We start from the raw sequence: 18,022 nt of genomic DNA, 5'->3' as shown, positions 1-18,022 counted from the left end.
GCGGCGCGGCGGCCGACAGGAACACGACGACACACTTTGGCTTCCGGAGGGTCCCCGAAGCGGAGAAGGCACAGAGAGTGTACGAGGTGTTTGAGAGCGTGGCCCAGAAGTATGACGTAATGAACGACGTCATGAGTCTGGGCGTACACAGACTGTGGAAAGACACGCTCATACGCGCCATGAGCCCTCGGCCCGGGCAACGCCTGCTGGACGTGGCCGGAGGCACGGGTGACGTCGGCTTCCGTTTCCTGGACTATGTGAGCTCCCGGCCAGAGCGGAGGAGGAGGAGGACGGCCCTGCGCTCCACGCAGACCGACCCGTCACGGCAGCGGGACATCTCCAGGAAGTACGACTGCGCCTCAGAGGAGCGAGCCGGCGGCGGTGAGCTCGGCCAGGAACCCAGCAGGGCCGTGGTCTGTGACATCAACGAGGAGATGCTCAAAGTGGGAAAGCGGAAAGCCGCCAGCTTGGGCATCAGTGGCACTGCCTCTGGCCTGTCGTGGGTGGTGGGGGACGCAGAGGAGTTGCCCTTCGACGACGACCAGTTTGACATTTACGCCGTCGCGTTTGGCCTCCGCAACGTCACCCACGTGGACCGGGCACTGCGAGAGGCACTGCGGGTGCTGAGGCCCGGAGGACGGTTCATGTGCTTAGAGTTCAGCAAAGTGACCAACCCTCTGCTCGCCAGGCTGTATGACACGTACAGTTTCCAGATGATCCCGGTGCTGGGGGAGGTGATCGCAGGGGACTGGAAGTCCTATCAGTACCTGGTGGAGAGCATCCGCAGGTTCCCCGACCAGGAGACGTTTAAGTGTATGATCGAGGACACTGGTTTCTGCCGCGTGCAATATCGCAACATTACTGGAGGCGTGGTCGCCCTTCATTCTGGCTTCAAGCTGTCACAATATCGCAACCTTACTGGAGGCGTGGTCGCCCTTCATTCTGGCTTCAAGCTGTGACAATATCACAACCTTACTGGAGGCGTGGTCGCCCTTCATTCTGGCTTCAAGCTGTGACAATATCACAACCTTACTGGAGGCGTGGTCGCCCTTCATTCTGGCTTCAAGCTGTGACAATATCGCAACCTTACTGGAGGCGTGGTCGCCCTTCATTCTGGACTTCAAGCTGTGACAATATCACAACCTTACTGGAGGCGTGGTCGCCCTTCATTCTGGCTTCAAGCTGTGACAATATCACAACCTTACTGGAGGCGTGGTCACCCTTCATTCTGGCTTCAAGCTGTGACACTTCATGCATCTACCAGAGGCACTCATCCACCCATGAATAACCCCACATACCTCCCACCGGCCAATCACAATTTGCGTCCTGACTTTTGTCTTCAATGTTTCAGTTTACACAAACACTTAAAGTTGGGCATTCAATCAATGTAATGTGCAACAAGACTAAATTAATTTCTCCTATATGCCACCATAATGTGGAATGTCCTACCAACAGTTCTCTCCTATACTCCACCATAATGTGGAACGCCCTACCAACAGTTCTCTCCTATACTCCACCATAATGTGGAACACCCTACCAACAGTTCTCTCCTATACTCCACCATAATGTGGAACGCCCTACCAACAGTTCTCTCCTATACTCCACCATAATGTGGAACGCCCTACCAACAGTTCTCTCCTATACTCCACCATAATGTGGAACGCCCTACCAACAGTTCTCTCCTATACTCCACCATAATGTGGAACGCCCTACCAACAGTTCTCTCCTATACTCCACCATAATGTGGAACGCCCTACCAACAGTTCTCTCCTATACTCCACCATAATGTGGAACGCCCTACCAACAGTTCTCTCCTATACTCCACCATAATGTGGAACGCCCTACCAACAGTGCTCTCCTATACTCCACCATAATGTGGAACGCCCTACCAACAGTTCTCTCCTATACGCCACCATAATGTGGAATGCCCAACATGTTCTCAACCCAACTCGTCTTTTTATGAAGGGCTGTCAGGGTACCTGACCCGTCAAATGTATGACGTCTACGGTAGGCTAAAGGTGACGAGTTGGTGCCTGGGGGTAAATGTGTCAAGTCACGTGACCACTGGCTTTCTTGCGGTGCCTACGAATATATAATATAATATAGCTACTTTCTAATAGTTCCTGCGTTATAAATCCCGTTTTGATTATTTCCCTAGTGAGAATGAATTTGATGCCTTCCATCTACTTTCTGGAAATGCATAATGAACGGCGCTGATTTACGTCGTTGTCTGTATGCAAGCTTTTGAAGGGCGACCACGCCTCCAGTAAGGTTGCGATATTGTGACAGCTTGAAGCCAGAATGAAGGGCGACCACGCCTCCAGTAATGTTGCGATATTGCACGCGGCAGAAACCAGTGTCCTCGATCATACACTTAAACGTCTCCTGGTCGGGGAACCTGCGGATGCTCTCCACCAGGTACTGATAGGACTTCCAGTCCCCTGCGATCACCTCCCCCCAGCACCGGGATCATTTTTACAGGTAAAAGTTGAACAATAGTTGCGCTATAGTTGAAATAGGTCAATAATACAAATTATGCTATTTTTGTGGATTCATTTATGTTTAATGCGTGACCCCCACCAAATGTTCGGAACTACTTGATATTCACCAAAACCATTCCCACTATACTATGGGACTCAGGGAGTGAATTAATACCACCATTGCAACAACTATATTAATGGCAGCTTTAGGTCCAAAAACTAACAAACTAACCCTTTAATTCTCAAAATAACTTAGTATATTTACATTTTCGCAAGAAAGTTAATTCTACATATATTTTTCTACCCTGATTGTTTCTAGTATGGATGCAGACGATTTGGCGATCCTGAATGAGGTGGATGAGCTTATCTCAGAGGAACCATCGACAGTGAGGTCGGTAGAGAGAGACGAGAATGAACATTATAGTCAAGAGGCTAATCTGCAAGCTAATTAACCATGTATTTTTCCAACCTGTTTGTTTTTAGTTTGAATGCCGATGATTTGGCCATCCTAGGTGATGCGGACCAGCTTCTGAGAGAGCAAGATCCTCCACCAGCAACAGCAAAGCCCCGTCCTGCATGACCACTGAAAGTGAGGTGGACAACGAGAGATGATGATGGACATGTTCTAGCCAAGAGGCCAGCAGTTAGCCGGGGACAATCTGGACAGGGTTAGTATTAAGTTGGCAGCCAATATGTGCATCACTATGAATTTACTAAATCCAAATATTAAATTGATTAGTTTGACTTGGTTGTTTTTTTTTTCTTTAAATAAGGGTAGGATTACTTACATTGGAGGAGGAATTAGGGGTTAATAAGGGGTTTTCAGGTATCACTTGAAAATAAGGTCTTGACTAAAACCTCAGTGTGATTTTGTGAGCTTGTGGATCTGCATAGGTCCCAAAAAAGACAAATGGGAAAATAATAAAAAATGTTCTATATAAAAGCATATTCAAGTTTTTGTATGTCTGATCCCGAACACCTACAAATTGTGTACAGCAATTTTCAAAACAAATGTGGTTATAAAGTAAAAATAGTGTTCACATATCTGTCTTTTCTTCATTACAGATAAGCCATGCCATTCCAGGTCTGCTCACCCTAGTACAGAGGCACGCTTTGATCCAGAGACTGCTTCAGAGACAGTCCCTGATGGTAGGTCATTCAATGTGTATAATGCAGTTTATTGTATCTGCAAAATGGCCCCCTAGTCTTGTGTTTTTACCTGTGGCATGGCCGATTGCCAAGCATCATTCACAATGTTATCCAACACTTTGGCAATATAATGATCTAAAAAAAACAAAGTTATTTTGTATAAAAAATTCAAATGGTAGGCAAAATAATATTTGGCCTAATATGTAGTACCGGTACTAGTCCATGTCTTTGTTTTGCAATTCCTATAGAATGTCTTCTGCAAGATCTGCTTCAGTACCAGAGTAGCTCTGATGACGAGCCAGAAGATGTACCCCAAAGAGCTCCACTGGCTTCGGAGGATTGGAGCACCCGCAACGCACTTTTCTTTGAAAGGTGGAGAGCATTGAGACCATCCCTGATTAACAGCATCTTGGCACAGGAGAATGTGGCAACACGCATCTGCAGCCAGTGTCGGAACAACATGGCAGCTGTCCGGTGTAGAGACTGCCTCCCGTGCCCGTTCCTCTGTGCTGAATGCGACATCAGCAGGCACAACAAGGCGCTCGTTCTACACAACCGGGATGGCATGACTGATGGTTTCTTCCGGCCATTAGCTCCAACCAGTTGTGTTGTTGGAATGGGTATTAGACACTGTGGTAAGTTACATTAGCAGACACTATTATCCAAAGTAACTTAGAAGTACACAATCAGAATACTGACTGACTGACGGGAAACGCTCAATGTCATACTAAATGTGACCTGTGGTCCCAATAATGTTGCAGTTTGAAGAACAGCCCGTTAATGAGTGACTTTAAAAAGTTTAGTTCATTGACATAACTAAGATAACTTAGTGAAGGAACGTTAGACTGCTTTATGTGATTTTACTAATGATTAATTAACATAACTCTCTTTTAGTGCGATTCTTGCCCATTGAGATGCCTGTCCAAGCCTGTGGTTGTCCAACGGAGATGCTGAAGGTCAGCAAAGGGAAGGACGTTGCTTTGGTCACAATTAATGGTAATTACATATAGGATTTCCTCTGCTCTGTTTGAAAAAGATGTTTCCCTATTGTATAGCTCTGTCAAGAAATAGGGAGGGGGGGTAACATTTATTTATCCGTCTCTTGACTTATTCATTGCCCTTCCTAGACTTCCTAAGTTCCTACCAAGTCAGCCCTGTGATTTCTATGGCAGTGGGAACATTACAGTGAATGTATGTTATTTGTAGGTCGGTATGATCTCAGCATGCCACATCTGACCTGCGAGGGATGCCAGACTACGTGGGATGCAGGAGTGAATGACCTTGTGCAAAATGGCTACTGGCCAGCCACCGTCAACTTCTCAACCGTCTATGAAACAGACTTGTTTTACACCTTTGAGGAGATGAAGATGGCATCACCAGGGCTGTCACTTCAAGCTTTTCTACGGGGGCTTGAGAGAAGGACTCTTCGCTTTGGCCGTGTAAGTATACTAATTTCTTCAAGCATTGTAAAATGATTAGTGTTTGGATATGAACATTTCTGTTAAACCATTAAGACCTGATTTCAGATTCTACAAAATGTCTTGTAAATCCAGTTTTCTGAAAACATAACATCTCAAACTATTTCTTGTCAAGGACCCCCAAAAATGTCTTTATCTGGCCGCCGACCCCCATCTGAAAATATGTTGTTCCAGGGACCCCAAGAAGCAAATATTTGAGTTAAAAATCATACGTGAAGTGGGGGGGGGGGGCGCTTTAACAACCCTTATCATCTTACATCATCGGGATAACATAACATGATATGCCGATTTGCTCAGTGATAGACAAAACATTCTGTCCATTGTCAATGGCGTTTTAATGTTTTTCTAGACTACCATTAAACCTCTGTATATAGGAGGGAAAAACGTTTGCTGTGAAATAATATATCACTCATTCTTGAGATGAGGGACAAAAGTGGAAAAAACATGTCCCACACATAAGAGCCTTATTTTATGTAAAAAATAAATTAATTCATAAAAATAAAAGCACTTGCAAAGTTAAGTGTAATACAGTTGTGTATTATTATGCCCTTAATTTCATTATAATTGTTTTCATATTCCATCTGAATTAGTTAAAAGCAGGCCCTGTACCCAAAAAGGCCTGTATTTAGCCTGTCCCCAGCAAGTGGCCACAATTTCAAACTGCCAAAAAAGTGTCTAATACTGTCACAATCACATAAATATACATACTAAATGAAAGTAGATTGTCAACAACATAGCAAATAATATACACAGTTAATTTTAATTTATATTTTCTATTAAATATCTCATATCAAATGTTCGTCCCACGTCTCCGTCAACTCCGTCAGGTTTTTTTAAAAGTCTTAAATTAATCAGAAAATATTGTTGACAGATTTAGCCTGAAGACTCCTTTTCCAAGTCCCATTTATATTTGTTGCAACAGTGGAGTACCTGGTCTGACAAGCATTCAATTGTTTGATATTTTAAACAAACAATGTTGATAACAATGTGGTCACAGCTTTTACATGTCAACTCCGTCTGCACATTTTTATGATCTTTGTTAAGAATTCCAAAATAATGTTTATTATTTTAGTTTAGGGGTTAGGTTTAGCTAACAAAATTAAGCAAAAACAAAATGGCTACATTGTACTAAAGAGGGTTAAGATGAAAACAAATGCCATTTTGTCAACTCCGTCAGACGTCAACTCCGTCAGATTTTGTGTCTGACGGAGTTGACGTGTATCTGACGGAGTTGACAAAAGTGTTCCTAAAACAATAAAATTATTGTTTTTGAATAATGGGGAGTATTCTAATTTGGCACACAGTTAGAGCATGCCTTAAGGAACATTTTTGGCTATGGGGCCATCACAGATTTGTCTCGTGGTGACCATGGCAGCCATATTACAAAAGAGCCGCCACCTGATGTTATTTTACAATAACTCAAGTTCTACACCACCTAGGATCTTGATTCTGGTGACTAAGACCTCATTTTCAAGGATGAGGGATACAGTGGTACAATTTAGACTTTCCCTGTGACCATGGCAGCCATTTTTCAAAATGGCCGCCACCTGCTGTTATTTTACAATAACTCAAGTTCTACACCACCTAGGATCTTGATTCTGGTGACTAATCATACATTTTCAAGGATGTGGGGTACATTGGTAATATTTAGATTTGTCCTGTGACCATAGCAGCCATTTTTTTTTCAAAATGGCCGCCACCTGCTGTTATTTTACAATAACTCAAGTTTTAGACCACCTAGGATCTTGATTTTGGCGACTAATCATACATTTTAAAAGATGAGAAATACAGTGGTACTATTTAGATTTGTCCTGTGACCATGGCAGCCATTGTTTTTCAAAATGACCACCAACCTGCTGTTATTTTACCAATAACTCAAGTTTTAGACCACCAAGGATCTTGATTCTGGCGACTAATCATTACATTTTCAAGGATGAACTTTCTAAGGGCTTATTTCAGGTGCAGGTTGAGTTTCTACTGACAGGACATTAAAAGGAGGTGGGCTTTCTGGCCTTTGACTTGCCCCTTTCAGGTACAGATGCACAGTTTGATTTCACTGGCCACTGCAGGGAACTGTGGGGGAGAAACTTTGGTCTCTTGACACCCCGATTAGGTTCAGGGTTTTTTTTGGTGGAGACTTGCCTTTCATGACATCTTTGCTGCAGCAGTTGATCTCCTTACTGCCAGTGGTGGCACACTCTGGGTCTCTGGGGCATTGTATCTTGGTGGCCTCCTGCCAGTGTTTCTCCATCCTTCTCCTGAGCTCTGTGTTCTGGGGCTCTGTTATAGTCAACTTACATTGTCTTGGCTGGAGATTGCTTTCCTGCAGGGTCCAGCCCAGTCTTGTGCAGATGGCTGCTGGCCCACCTGGAGGCCCCAACCTCACTTGTTCGGTTGGTGTGATTAGGTGGGGTGGTCTTCCCCAATCAGGATGAGGGGTTTGACCCTTTCAAACGGCAGTCTGGCCAAGTGTCTGTATTTAGTTGTGAGTTTAGATACAGGATACGATTGCTCACCCAGCCCCAGGTGACATGAGGTGAAGGCTCCTTTGATTTGGTAACATTGCTTTGGTTGACATGCTGGGGACACAGAGAAAGACACTGATGCCTTCAGTGTCTGCACATCCTGCCTGATGGTCCTGAAGCCAAATCTTCTGTCTTCAGTCTTTCGCTCACTGTTCACTGCTCACTGTTCACCTCACCGAATTTAGCCCAAGGAGCTTGACCCCTAGTTTGGCCATAGACCCCCTAGTTTGGCCATAGCCACTTGCCCAAATGTGCCGACATGTGCTGACCTCATCACATCTGTGATGATGGCTATGGCCGTTTTTAGCCAACGTAGTGTTTTTTGTGCAAAACTAATGCTTGGAATGGATCCAGAATCATGAAAAGCCCCTAGTTTGACATGCCACATGCTACTTAAAGCATAATGAAATTTAGAACATTTAGCCTTATATTGGTTGTTGATGGTACCCAACTTTCAGCAGCTGTCAAACATGCCCCTAGGGTGGTCAAATAGAAACCAATGTGGGATATGTTAGTAGACACCTTTACAAACATTGGTGAAGAAAATTCTTGGTAAGAAATTTATTCACAGATTTTATATTATTCTGATAATATTCCCTGAGTAAATTGGTAAAATAATAGCAGGTCCACCATTTTTGAAAATGTCTACCATCCATGGTCACAGGATAAATCTAAATAGTACAACTGTATTCCTCACCCTTGAAAATGTATGATTAGTCACCAGAATCAAGATCCTAGGTGGTGTAGAACTTGAGTTATTGGGAAATAACAGAAAGTTGGCGGCCATTTTGAAAAATGTCTACCATGGTCACAGGACAAATCTAAATAGTACCAATGTATCCCACATCCTTGAAAATGTATGATTAGTCACCAGAATCAAGATCCTAGGTGGTGTAGAACTTGAGTTATTGGGAAATAACAGAAAGTTGGCGGCCATTTTGAAAAATGGCTGCCATGTTCACAGGGCAAATCTAAATAGTACCACTGTATTCCTCATCCTTGAAAATGTGGGATTAGTCACCAGAATCAAGATCCTAGGTGGTCTAGAACCTAAATCAGTTAAACTTGTCAACTCCGTCAGATGTTCGTCAACTCCGTCAGACGTTCGTCCCGTGATGTTTTTGTTAATTTCCAAAGAAATAGAAAATTCGCTGTCAAATCTTTTGTGCTTATGTATTGAAACACCAACTGAAATGATACGTAATGATGTTTTTTTTTTTTTTTTACATGGTTTTCATGTTATAATATTGAAAATAAAGGTTGAAATGACGGTTTTGAGAAATTGGATATTTCATAATAGTGTGATATTGGAACAAAATAATATTAAAAGATTTGTATTACTTAACTTGATTACTGAAAGCCATTATAAGATAACTGAGGACTTTATATTATTGTTGAAATGATAAAATTCAATTAAAAGGGATTTTAGTGTGTCTGACGGAGTTGACATGAATCAGGTATTAAGTGCATAAATGTCCCATTTTAGAAAGAAATGTTATGCGAAAAACCTGTTCCTTCTCAAGATTGGTAGTTGAGACCTGTGTCTACAAATACATCTATTTGATTTGAATGCATCTTAAAAAAAAAAAAAATCCAGTTTGAAAAAAGTTTTGTCCCTTATCTCAAGAATGGGTGATATATTCAAAGAATTGCACACATTTTAACAATAAAAAAAATCAGACATAGCTCAGACATAGAGCGGCACTTGGTGCCGTGCTATGAGCTTGTACATCTGCTATTTTTCAATAGGTAAGGTATAAAATGATGGTTAAATTGGTTCAAAGCTAAGGTGACACAGATGCATCCTCAGGTCTTAATGGGTTAAAGTTAAACCGTTGTTTTTGCTGTTTTTCTAGGATGGGAAAATTTCACCCGACAGCTTTCAAAAAGTTTTTTTTGAATGGGCTCATATTCGGCATGAAATTGATTCCCTCTGCAAGGAGGAGCCATTTTGCTGTCCTGCATGCACACCAGCAATGCTTGCGGTCTCCGTTGATGGGAACCGCAAACATTATCGTTTTAACAGTACAGCAAGGTATTGTAATGTACACATACACACTGTTAATATCAAGGAATGGCAAAATAATCAGTTGTATATTTCACACAGTGTAACCCATATGTACTGTAGCTTGAGGAGCCCTCGTACAAGGTTTCTTCGACTATGCATGCACCTCTTGGTACCACAGCACCTCAAAGGCCCTTAAAACAAGACTCCAGACCTCCCAAAACAAACTGGTCAAGCTCCTACTTGGCCTCACCCCCGAACCCACCTCACCCCTGCCCACTTTGACAGGCTGGGATGGCTTAGGGTCGACGACAGAGTAGAGTATCTTGCAATGGGTCTGGTCCACAAGATTCGATACACCACCAAGATACCCATGTACCTGTCTAAATACTTCCTTAATGTAAACGAAGTCCACACCCACAACAACAAACCATGTGCAACCCAGATTCGGCACAAACAAGGGACTAAATTATTTTCGTTCCTATGCCACCAAAATGTGGAACGCCCTACCAACAGTCATTAAGACATGTGAATCCCTTGACTCCTTCAAAACCGCTCTGAAAGGGCACCTGCGGACGGCTGCAATTCGAAACTGGCCCCTGTAAAATCTGAATCCCCCCCACCACCATGAATGTTTGAGAGATCCTACAGTCTTGCAATTCCTTCAACTTGGAGTTTATAACATCTTAAATTTATCTCCTTTTTTAGATCCAAAGATCATTCCATCTTTGAGGGGGCATTCATCGCCAATGATGAAGACGTGTCTAAATTTGTTGGTGATATCCACAGCAAAGTCAAACATGTAATTGCAGACTTTCTCTTCTATCTGATTATTAAGTCAATGATTGTCATGAAATTTAACCACTTAAATCCTGTTTCTTTATTGAGTGTAGGGCTCTCTATACCAGAGTGGCTTTAAAGTTTTCACTCTACATCCAATATATTCACTGAAAATAGACAATCGACGAGCTCTCTGTTTTTGTCACTGTAAAGTTGTTGGCTGAGCTTAACGGTCTTCTGCAAAACCTTTCCCAGAATACAGATCCTGGTGTTTAAGTGGTTAAGTAGTGCCATGTTTTTGTGACATTTACCTCAAAATATCTGATTGTTCACCCATGGTAAGATCTTTTATCTATTAATCTTTTTTACCATGTAGGTCCCTGGAAGGGGTATTTGTGGTGGGGAGTGGTCGGCAGCCAGAGAAACATCGGCACGGTCCAGGAGTCGTGTCGACGAGGAGGGCCTAGAACTGGCTGTCTGCAGACATGGGGTATTGCTGGCTGCCTTGAACATGTTTAGGGGTGAAATATATGCATACCCCATGTTCTTACAGCACCAGATGGCATCCAAGTATGACATCAAATTCTTTTGTATGTACGTTGCCTGCAAGTACTGGCCGTACCTGCAAAAAGTGTGTGCCTGCTGTCCAGAGCTCCAGCCCCTTCAAAACAGCGCTTTAACAACCCTTATCATCTTACATCATCGGGATAACATAACATGATATGCCGATTTGCTCAGTGATAGACAAAACATTCTGTCCATTGTCAATGGCGTTTTAATGTTTTTCTAGACTACCATTAAACCTCTGTATATAGGAGGGAAAAACGTTTGCTGTGAAATAATATATATTCAAAGAATTGCACACATTTTAACAATAAAAAAAATCAGACATAGCTCAGACATAGAGCGGCACTTGGTGCCGTGCTATGAGCTTGTACATCTGCTATTTTTCAATAGGTAAGGTATAAAATGATGGTTAAATTGGTTCAAAGCTAAGGTGACACAGATGCATCCTCAGGTCTTAATGGGTTAAAGTTAAACCGTTGTTTTTGCTGTTTTTCTAGGATGGGAAAATTTCACCCGACAGCTTTCAAAAAGTTTTTTTTGAATGGGCTCATATTCGGCATGAAATTGATTCCCTCTGCAAGGAGGAGCCATTTTGCTGTCCTGCATGCACACCAGCAATGCTTGCGGTCTCCGTTGATGGGAACCGCAAACATTATCGTTTTAACAGTACAGCAAGGTATTGTAATGTACACATACACACTGTTAATATCAAGGAATGGCAAAATAATCAGTTGTATATTTCACACAGTGTAACCCATATGTACTGTAGCTTGAGGAGCCCTCGTACAAGGTTTCTTCGACTATGCATGCACCTCTTGGTACCACAGCACCTCAAAGGCCCTTAAAACAAGACTCCAGACCTCCCAAAACAAACTGGTCAAGCTCCTACTTGGCCTCACCCCCGAACCCACCTCACCCCTGCCGACTTTGACAGGCTGGGATGGCTTAGGGTCGACGACAGAGTAGAGTATCTTGCAATGGGTCTGGTCCACAAGATTCGATACACCACCAAGATACCCATGTACCTGTCTAAATACTTCCTTAATGTAAACGAAGTCCACACCCACAACAACAAACCATGTGCAACCCAGATTCGGCACAAACAAGGGACTAAATTATTTTCGTTCCTATGCCACCAAAATGTGGAACGCCCTACCAACAGTCATTAAGACATGTGAATCCCTTGACTCCTTCAAAACCGCTCTGAAAGGGCACCTGCGGACGGCTGCAATTCGAAACTGGCCCCTGTAAAATCTGAATCCCCCCCACCACCATGAATGTTTGAGAGATCCTACAGTCTTGCAATTCCTTCAACTTGGAGTTTATAACATCTTAAATTTATCTCCTTTTTTAGATCCAAAGATCATTCCATCTTTGAGGGGGCATTCATCGCCAATGATCAAGACGTGTCTAAATTTGTTGGTGATATCCACAGCAAAGTCAAACATGTAATTGCAGACTTTCTCTTCTATCTGATTATTAAGTCAATAATTGTCATGAAATTTAACCACTTAAATCCTGTTTCTTTATTGAGTGGAGGGCTCTCTATACCAGAGTGGCTTTAAAGTTTTCACTCTACATCCAATATATTCACTGAAAATAGACAATCGACGAGCTCTCTGTTTTTGTCACTGTAAAGTTGTTGGCTGAGCTTAACGGTCTTCTGCAAAACCTTTCCCAGAATACAGATCCTGGTGTTTAAGTGGTTAAGTAGTGCCATGTTTTTGTGACATTTACCTCAAAATATCTGATTGTTCACCCATGGTAAGATCTTTTATCTATTAATCTTTTTTACCATGTAGGTCCCTGGAAGGGGTATTTGTGGTGGGGAGTGGTCGGCAGCCAGAGAAACATCGGCACGGTCCAGGAGTCGTGTCGACGAGGAGGGCCTAGAACTGGCTGTCTGCAGACATGGGGTATTGCTGGCTGCCTTGAACATGTTTAGGGGTGAAATATATGCATACCCCATGTTCTTACAGCACCAGATGGCATCCAAGTATGACATCAAATTCTTTTGTATGTACGTTGCCTGCAAGTACTGGCCGTACCTGCAAAAAGTGTGTGCCTGCTGTCCAGAGCTCCAGCCCCTTCAAAACATGCGGCCCTTCCTGTCGGTTCTCCATGCTAAGGCTCATGACTACAAATGTGAGGTTAGTATAAAACGATATGTGATTATAAGATGGTGGTCAATCCTATACATTATCTGACAATCCAGCAATGAGTAACTGATCTACTGCTGTCAAGGCAGTTAGCGTTTTCACCTTTGTTAACCCTAGACTTTCCCTAGATTTTCCCCCGGACAATTATATTATTGTAATTTTCATAATGTTGCTGATGTCTGAGGTGGGTATTTCAGTACCTTCATGATGCTCAGTGACATCATAGTAGGTAGGTTTGTTTCTCTGCCCACATCCCTGGTTTTTTCTACAGGCAGGTGTTTAGTGATAGAGTGGTAGAGAAAAATCCCACACACCCCCAATGTTTTTGTTTCAGTTTTTTGTGAAATATTAAAGAAGAGTACCTCAAGTTGATATGTATTGCTGTACAGTAATGGTGTTCTAGGGTTAACTGCCTGTGCTAGTTGGCAGTCCATTTGGCTTTTTTCTTTATAATGAAATGGCACCATTGAGTCTTGGTAAAAGCATGTGCTTTTATGAATGCAATTGATATTCAGGTTTCGTATTATCTCTGTCCAGGTGAAATGGGGCGGGGGAAACCAGGACGGTGCTGGCTCAACACTTGGAGAAGAGGTCGAACAATGCAATGCATTTCTCTCCAGGATAGCCGTAACAACGAAGCATATGTCCAAAGAAGGTGCTGTATAATTGTACATTTTTATAGTGTAGTGTGAATAACATGATTGTAAGAATTGTTGCAGAACTCCTCTCTGTGTACTTGCAGGCCGCAATGACATGCTGACCCTTTTGGCCATGAGCTGGAACGATCACAAACGTGACAACATGGCCAAGTCACTCTCCCAAAGATACCACAAGGTAGAAACTGTTATTTCATGTATACAGGCGTGCATTCATGTGCACTTTGCATGATGTATAACCAACCAGTGGTCCTTGAGGGGGTTCCAGGTGGTCCCCAGCTAAATTGAGTGTAAAATGAAACCAACTGGACCCCATATGGGACCCCTTTTACAATTGAGTTCTTTTTTGTGTTAAACATCTGCATTTACGTTATTTTAACAACATTATCTCCTATAGTACCACATCAATATAGCATGGCATTGTGGACAAAATCTTATCGAACAATAACAAAATGTTCTTTAGTCTTGGGGCTGACAGACTAAATGTCATCAAATGGTGGTCCATGGCTCAAATACAGAATAAATAAAATTATTTTAAAACATAGAAATCATGACATGAATTTCTGTCTTTGTAATGGTTTTGTTTGTAATTTCAGACATCTAAGGTCTTAAAAACCAAGTTGGCAGATCTGGAAAGCCTGAAGGCAGAACTTCAACTTCAAGACCACAATGTTGAAGAGAATGTGCAAGATCTAAAAGAATGGGCAGATGGTAAGAACATGATGAACATGGTCTGATATAAAAATCTGAATATTTATTCATTTTTAAAATTCACACTGTTATTCATTGTGTTTCAGGACAAACACAAGATCAAGGCACGCTGCAGGCTTTGTGTCGGAAGATTGAGGCCTTCACGAGCAGCATCAAAACCAGGAAGCAACGCATCTATAACAAAAATGGTAAGTTAACATTTTAGGCCTATTCTAACAGTCCCAGCCTCTCTGACTGTGTACAATGTGTTTGGGGCAGAGTTACAGCCTCTCTGTCTTATATTAGGCTTGGTTCACACAACATTCAGTTATGTCTGTGTCAGCCTTTTATGTAATGGTTTTCAATGGGAATGGAGTGGTTTACTGGCAAAATCGGCACAATGCCAGAAAACTGCTCGTAGGCATACGTAGGCATAGCCAAGCATGTGAAACCAGCAATAATTTGTATTTCTTCTCAGACAGCAACAAAGGACGTCACAGAATCCGCCGGAAGTTACTGCAGGAGAAAGACGCTTTGAAGCTCATGGTGGAGGAGTACAACAGCCTGGTTCCTGAGCAAACCGTGTGCTTCGACACTATCTTGGACAGAGAGCATCCTTGGCCGTGGCAAATTTCACAAAGTGGTATGCATTTAGCCACTTAAACCCCAGTGTCTGTATACTGGGAAAACCATTGTGGAAAATAGCAGATTGACATGTCTGTCCCATTGTAAGGTTGTCCATTGGCTATTTTCAGACATTTAATGTAGAGTGGAAACAGCTGATAGTTACTAGTAGAGTCCTGAGGGACGCTCAACAATTAATTGTTCAGAGCACATTTCTCCATAGAGATACAAAACCAGAGGTCTAAATGGGTTAAGAGGTTAACGTCCTGTATGTATTCTTCCATGTAGTTGTTATTATGTATATGATTGAATACTGATACATGATTACATGAATGATATATGCATCTACAGTCTTTGTGCACTGTTCTCAACCCTCCATATCTATGTATTACAGGGTCTGTTGATTTCAGCACCAAGAATAAGGTGTTCAATCAGTGCATGGCAGTTCGCAGGCTTCAGGAAGAGAAGTCTATCCTCGTGAGAGAGATGAGGCAGCACTGGGATGTTCTCAAGGCCAGAGCCAGTGTATTGTCAGAGCTTTCTCCCCATCAGAGTGAAGGTATGTGGCAAAGTAAACGTGCACTTCTACTAATTGGTTTTTATGTCATGTTTCAAGAGATTATGATTATGGTGTGAAAGATGTGTTTCATCCCTATATAGTGAGTGACACATTGTTCCTTTGTTTAGACATCTACCAGAGGATGCAAGGAGGGGTCTCGCGTGCCTCATCCGTAAAAAGGAGATGCATCTGAGACATCTGAAGAGGCGCGTGAGGAAGCTCTACATAGACGTCATGAACGCAACCGACGACAGTCTTGTTGAACCGGTAGACATTTTGGAAGAACTTGAGTGCGCCTATAGTTCAGAGTCCGCATCGTCTGACTCTGATGTTGAGTAGGACACCCAGCTACTGTCAGACTGTTGAGCGAGACAACGAACTGTGTGGGCTGGTCTCAGACCTACCGGTGGGATTATACCAGGGACAAATGACCCTTTGTAGCTCTTCCTTGGACCTCTGGATTTTCTTTTGCTTTCCTCACGGAGCTACATTTTCAAGATTTAAAAAAAAAAAAGATCTACAAGCGCGTAGCCATGCTATGAGTTTGTAGATCTGCTACATTTCAATAGCTAAAGTATAACGATGCTTAAAACACCAAAAGGGGTTCCCGTCCTGAATGGGTTAAAGGAAATGAGGCAGGGCTAGTATTTTTTTATTATTTGTTTTCTTATTTGATCTCTATTTTGATCTACTACTAATCTTGAATGGAGAGTACTGAGAAATAAAGTGTGCAATGGCTTGTAATTTCTGATGCATTATTTATATATTTTTGCAATATCACAGTAAAAACAAATTTAATTCAAGGATATTTTTGCACATACTGCCTTTATATTTGGTCTTACAATTTAATGTTTCCAACTCTGGCCAAGATATGAAGCCAAACAATTACCATGAAGATCACAAAAGGTATAAATGCATAATACTTTTACTAAAAGCTTATGTTAACTCAGTTGAGAGAAATGGTTGGATGACATCACCTTTCCTGTAGCCTACGATAAACAGCAAAGCTTTTGCACTCCTAAACGACAGGTGCGTAGGAGAGGGACAATGTCATGAAAAATAAATAACAGTAGCCTGCAATGAAACCCCTATGGGGACACATCATGGTCTGAAGATGGACATTCCACATTCCAGGAGGATGTGAACTGGGGTGGGGAGATGCAAAATGTCCCCAGGTGGTTCCACTCATCCTCAGCTATACCATTGTAGTCATAAGAGCAGGAGAACATGGTATTCCAGCTCAAAGTGGTGGGAAGTAAGCAGAAATTATTATGGGGAGGTTGCCTGATTATTTGCAACATTGTTTTCTCACTAAACAAACCAACATACAGTCATTGTTGGCCAGTAATATTAGTATTATATCAATGTAATATACTTTAAGTTTTCCAGTAACTTATTACAATTTCCCAAACTGTATTATTATATATTACTTGTCCAAGTAATGCGGTATTACTGCATTAAATACGTTAGAGTTAGAGTTCTCTGTTCTCTGCATGGTTTGTCTATGAGCTGTCCATCCATCCAGCTGTGTAGAGGAGCCCAGTGTGAAATGTTCTCACATAAAGAACAGATCTACAAGCTATCAACATCTTGCAATGCAATGTGTTGATGGAGATAGACCCTGACAAAGACCTTTTGGTCAAAACGTGTAGGTCCTGTTTTATTTGCCTTGCTCATCAATCCAGATTATATTAACCTTTTTCACCAAAGACGGAGTGCCTTCGATTCCTTTTTTCTTTTCAAGACTGCAAGTTCCTTCAAGCAGTACAACTTGAAGGAAAAACCTTTTTTATCTAGCAATGTGTTGAGAGCTTGTTGATCTGTTCTATTTGAGCATGATATGTACTAAAGTAAGATGCAAATGTAATTTGCTTGTCTGCACCCAAAGGTCAGGGGAACAAGAGGGACAGTCAAAGGCATCAATGTCTTTGTCATCCAGGAATTTACTCTGAAACTCCTTAGTGATTGTGCTAACTTACACTGGTGCAATTCCCTGGCCCTGTGTTGCGCCCAACAACAGTCAGGGTACTGCTCGCTATAACGGAGTTCTGTGCAACCGTTCTGTGCAACCATGCCCACTGCCCAGGCCAATTTGACGAACAAGTCACACCAGACTCTTTCACGCCTGTCACATTTGGTCCAAATGTGACAGGCGTGATGTAAACCTGATCTGTGAAAAGAACAAGCTTAAGGTGCCAATGGTCTAGGTCTGCAAAATGTGGTGTTCTCTGGTGAACGCTGATGAGCTGCATGGTGCAGGCTATGAGCACAGATCCTCATGGGTCCAGACCCTCATGCCACCTTCATGGAATCTTTTTCAGAAATATGCATAGCAAGCTGGAAGTCATTT

At 42.3% G+C, this 18,022-nt stretch overlaps 1 protein-coding gene across 1 annotated transcript; it reads left to right on the top strand.

Moving 5' to 3' along the window:
* Positions 1-20: 20 nt before the first annotated feature.
* LOC308311473 (2-methoxy-6-polyprenyl-1,4-benzoquinol methylase, mitochondrial-like) lies at positions 21-959 on the top strand (the record flags this gene model as incomplete). Its single annotated transcript, XM_080758159.1, has 1 exon — positions 21-959. Exon 1 carries the CDS (start codon positions 120-122, stop codon positions 957-959), a length of 840 nt encoding a protein of 279 aa, XP_080614285.1. The 5' UTR covers positions 21-119.
* Between the last annotated feature and the right edge of the window lie 17,063 nt (positions 960-18,022).

This window comes from Protomyctophum bolini (genome assembly GCF_963924005.1).
Source record: "Protomyctophum bolini genome assembly, chromosome: 24".
In the NCBI taxonomy this organism is placed as follows: Eukaryota; Metazoa; Chordata; class Actinopteri; order Myctophiformes; family Myctophidae; genus Protomyctophum; species Protomyctophum bolini.
This window is presented reverse-complemented; position numbering and strand designations above follow the sequence as displayed.